Raw genomic sequence first — 4,724 nt, forward strand, 5'->3', positions numbered from 1 at the left:
TTGCCAGTTAAACAGAAGACCCAATACTATTATGGGCTACTGGACTCTTTTAGAATATTTTGCTGAGTTTACACACCTATAATATTCAATAACGAACTTAGAAAAAATGGGATATACCTATGAATGTCCATTTTGTATGTGTGTATTCAAAGTGGTTGGGACAGATATATAGTTACATTCTCTTAACCAATAGAATATTTGTTCTAATGGTGTTTGTAAATAGGATTACAAGTCCGCATCTTGTACAGCAATTAACCACTAAGAAGAATATATGCAGTGTATTATTTGTTGAAACTGTTTTAGCGATTTGATTTGAAACTGTCTCATTGCTATCTGGTTATCAATAAAATTTTGAAAAAGAAAATTAGAATATTAGAAAAACATATGAAAAATATACTTACTGTGCTTTTTTATGTTTTGTTTTAAGGAGTTGAAATTACCATTCACTTTTTTAAGTGGACATATTCATGAATTGAGGATTCATGTACCATGGACAAAACTGGGTTCAGAACCAGTAGTAATTACCATCAATACAATGGAATGCATTTTGAAACTTAAAGATGTAATACAGGTAAGGAATTATTGATCCTAGTTCTTTATTTTTCTCAATATTAATAGGTATGACGTTTGACATGTCTTAACCTTTGGAATGTTGGTTTTCAGATAAATCTTTTTTTTTTTTCTTTTGCTCCCAATGCCTTCAGGGCACAATTGGCTGGCTTGAGTTCTGGGGATCGAACCACAGCAACCTGAGCCTGACTGCTTTGTTGAAGCAGCCACTTAAAGAACTGAGCTAAGGGGCAGGCCCCCTGATAAATCTTATTTTATGTACTTCTTGCGTATGTATTAAAGTAACATTTACAAAAGGGTGTTTTTAAATTTGGGTAAACATTTAAAGGACGTTTTCATACAAATTTTGCTTAGTCCTTCATAGCATTAGTAGACATCATATAGTTTGCTTATTACCTTTATCCACAATAGAAATGAGGCTCAGTTAGGGATAATTTTTACATTAAGATTTTGGAATGGATTTGTATGGATTTTTATATAAATACATTTCAAAATTAGCCAGTTTTTTCAGGCTTTTTTTGGGGGGGTGGTAGGGGTAAATAAAAATATATCTACTTTACAGATTTCATTATTGCTTTTAAACTTGTGGTATTAGAAACTGCTTATTTCAGATATTTCTTCTCTGATGCTTCTCACATTTTTAATTTTTTTTTTTCCTCAGAGGTATATTACTAGATTTGAGGCATATCTGCCAAAATCTTTCTTTTTTTTTCTTTTTTTGGGCACTGGGGATCAAACTCAGGATCTCATGCTTGCCAGGCAGGTGCTTATGCCACTGAGCTATCTCCCTGGTCCAAGTTTTCTAATCTAAGAAGCAAATGGGTCAGGACAGCAGCATTTTGTGAAGAATGTTTTCACTTTCATCTTGTGAAAAAGGAGTGTATTTTGGGGGCCTGCCCATTAGCTCAATTCTTTAAGTGGCTGCTTCCACAAAGCAGTCAGGCTCAGGTTGCCATGGTTAGATCCTCTTAACTCTAGCCATCCAAACCTGCCCTGAAGGCATTTGGAGGAAAAAAAAAAAAAGTAGTGTATTTGTCATTTTTAATCCTTGTTCCTTAGCACACATTTAACATTTACCTTGTAGTTTTAAATCAGTTAATATTTTTAAATGACCTCTTGTAAGAACCATAAGGTAATTTTAGTATATCCTAAATATAGCTTTAATCTGTATTAAGTTAGGGTTATTTATGAGGTATTACAAGTATTGTTTTAAGTAGCTACTTTGTTGTATCAGCTCATTGGACTCAGGTAATTTTTTTCCATTTATGAGACCTTGGATCCTGAGCTTGTATTATCCGAGTTCCTCAAAGTAAGCAGGCCAATATTACATGTTTATGAAAATTTATTTTTAAAACATTCAGTATTTCAGAAATTTATTTAGAATTTGTAGTTGTATTACAGCAGTGTTTTATTTTACATTTATATTTGGTAGTACTTAAATGATTATTTCATCAACATCTGTTATTAACATTTAGTATATTTTTTGCAAGTCTGGACTTGGTTATCCCACCCACGTCGTACTCCACAGTAAAAAAAAAAAAAAAAAAAAAAGGAATAAAAACACTAAGTAGTTTTTCATTTGGAAGGTGGTAGTGTCAAGACCAGATGTCCTATCAGAAACACATTTTAAAAGAGATAAGTTACAACTAATTATAGAGGCTGCTGAAAAAGATTTCTAACACATGATTTAGTGCATTGTAGAATTAATATTTGATATTGGCCAAGCAGATGGCTACTGCAGAAATGATCTGATTTCCTGCTTGGATGGTATTTCAAACTTGATTTTTGTAGTGTGTAGAACAAAAGGTCAAATGTCAGGAGTGTACTATTAAAAAAGTGTCACGAATGTGCTGTAAAAACAAGTACTTTTTGCAGATGTTTAAAATTTTGGGGTAGAAAAGATTTTTGAAATTGCAGTTGACATTTGGACAAATTATTTAGCAGTGTATGCCTCTGGAGAATAATACTCAATTTTATAAAGTGATTGGAATTAAATTTTGAATAAAGACATTGCAGATGAAACACATTTTAAAATACTATTTTTTATTTTCAGAATTTGTCTTGATTAGCATACCATAGAATAAAAGTAAGATTGTGGACATAGTAATTTAGTTGAATAGCTCCATAATTATATTATCTAAAGTTTTATAGATGTTGAAAAAACTTATTTTGTAAATAAAATTGTGGTGAGATGATAGCTTACATGAAAGGGGCCTTTAGAATTACAGGTCTGTAGATACATGGAAAAAATATTAGCAGTAATATTGGGGAATATGTTAAATATGATTAAAAGAAATAATAGGTTCAATTTAGATCATTAGAAGAATATGAAATTGCTAAATGCCTTGACAAGAAGGTACAGGGTACTTTGTAATGTTGAAGCTAACTCTATCAACATTTGTTGATTGCTTAGTTTATAATTCACTGAAAAATATTGCTGAGGTTTTTCTTTTTTTTCAGAACCGGGGGTTGAACTCAGGCCCTTGTGCTGCCAGGGAAGGGCTTATTCCACTGAGCCATCTCCCCAGCCTTTTTTTTTTTTTTTTAAAGTTTTGAAAATCTTTTATTTATTTGACATAGGGTTTCACTATGCAGCATGGGTCATGGCCAGCACTGTGTGCCCAGGGTTCTGGGGTCACCATTGCATGTGGTACTGGGGATTCAACCTGGGTGCTTGTGCTTGTCAGGCAGGTGTTTATAGACTGCTGAGGTATTTCCCCAGCCCCCTGCTGAGGTATTTATATAATCTCAGCAAAGGATACTTAGAAAAATTTTACAATGCTACATTGTGACTTTTGTGATTCTGATTATAACATACTACCTGCCGTAACATGTTATTATAATCTGTTTTAATTGTAGTTATTTTTGGAATGAGAAAGTGATTGTCTTAGGCAAAATAAAGTGTACCTGGGGCTGGGGAGATGGCTCAGCAGAATAAGTGCAAGGGCCTGAGTTCAATCTCCAGTTTTGGAAAAAAAAAAAGGTACCTTCATAGTCACTCAGAATTATTTTTAATAATTAAAACTTTTTTAAAACTTTATTAACTGTTTGCTATTTTTTACATCATGTCCATAGGTCCTAAAGATTTTTTTTTTATCATTTTCTGTCTAAAGTTTAATTTTTAATTTTTAATTTTTTTTCTTTTTTTGGCCTTTTGAGACAGAATCTTGTTATATATTTCAGGCAGGCCTTGGACTCACTATGTAGCCCAGACTGGCCTTGAGCTTGCAGCAATCTTTTTGCTTCAGCCTTCTGAGTGCTGGGATTTTATGGTGTGCTGCACTACTCCCAGCCTTAAGTCTATTTTCTATTTGAGTTAATTTTGTATCTGATGGTGGGTTTAGGTTGGTGCTTTTTTTTCTTTTTTTTTTTTGGTACCAGGGATCAAACTCAGGACCCTGTGCAGCTGAGCCATATCCCTGGCCCCTTGAATTGCTTTAGAACCTTTGTTGAGCATGTCGATGTGGATTGATTTTTCGGTTCTCCTGTTTTATTGATCAATGTGGTTGTTGCTCCATCAGTGTCACACAGTTTTGGTTACTGTAGCTGTATAGTAAGCCTCAGCATCTGAAATAGTGATTCATTTTTTTTCTTCAGAATTCTTGCTTATCCTAAATATATCTCCTTTCTTATAAAATAAACTTTGATAGGGATGATGGCCTTAAATGTATAGATAATTTTTTGGGAACTAACATTTTTGTCATGTTGTGTTTTCCAATCTGTGAACACAGTATACCTCTCTATTTAGATTGTTACTGATTTTATCGTTAGCTTTCTATTTTTGTCATCATATACATCCTTTATGTTTTATTAGATTTACATCTTCTTTTGAAGCATGTACAAATATTGTGTGTTTAATTTTAGTGTCTAGTAGTTCATTGTTACAGAAATGCACTTTTTGCATTGATCGTGTGTCCTGTGACTTTGCCTATTTTAATTTTATTAGTTTTCTGGAAGATTCCTTTTGGATTTTCTATCCAGGTAGTGACTTCATCTAAAGTAGAAATGGTATCATTTGCTTACAGTCTGTATGCTCTACTACCACCCTTTATAATATTGTTAATATTTACATTTCTTGGACTGGGGATATAGCTCAGTAGCACAGCATTTACCTATTAAGTGTGAGGTCCTAAGTTTGATCCTTAGTACAAAAA

At 33.0% G+C, this 4,724-nt stretch overlaps 1 protein-coding gene across 1 annotated transcript in view; it reads left to right on the forward strand.

Moving 5' to 3' along the window:
- The window catches only part of Vps13b (vacuolar protein sorting 13 homolog B), an 881,657-nt gene that overhangs the window by 22,925 nt on the left and 854,008 nt on the right, over positions 1–4,724 (forward strand). The window contains 1 exon segment of the mRNA XM_023699943.1: positions 428–571. Coding sequence (XP_023555711.1) covers positions 428–571 — 144 coding nt within the window.

Source organism: Octodon degus, unplaced genomic scaffold, assembly GCF_000260255.1.
Source record: "Octodon degus isolate 3935 unplaced genomic scaffold, OctDeg1.0 scaffold00118, whole genome shotgun sequence".
NCBI lineage: Eukaryota > Metazoa > Chordata > Mammalia > Rodentia > Octodontidae > Octodon > Octodon degus.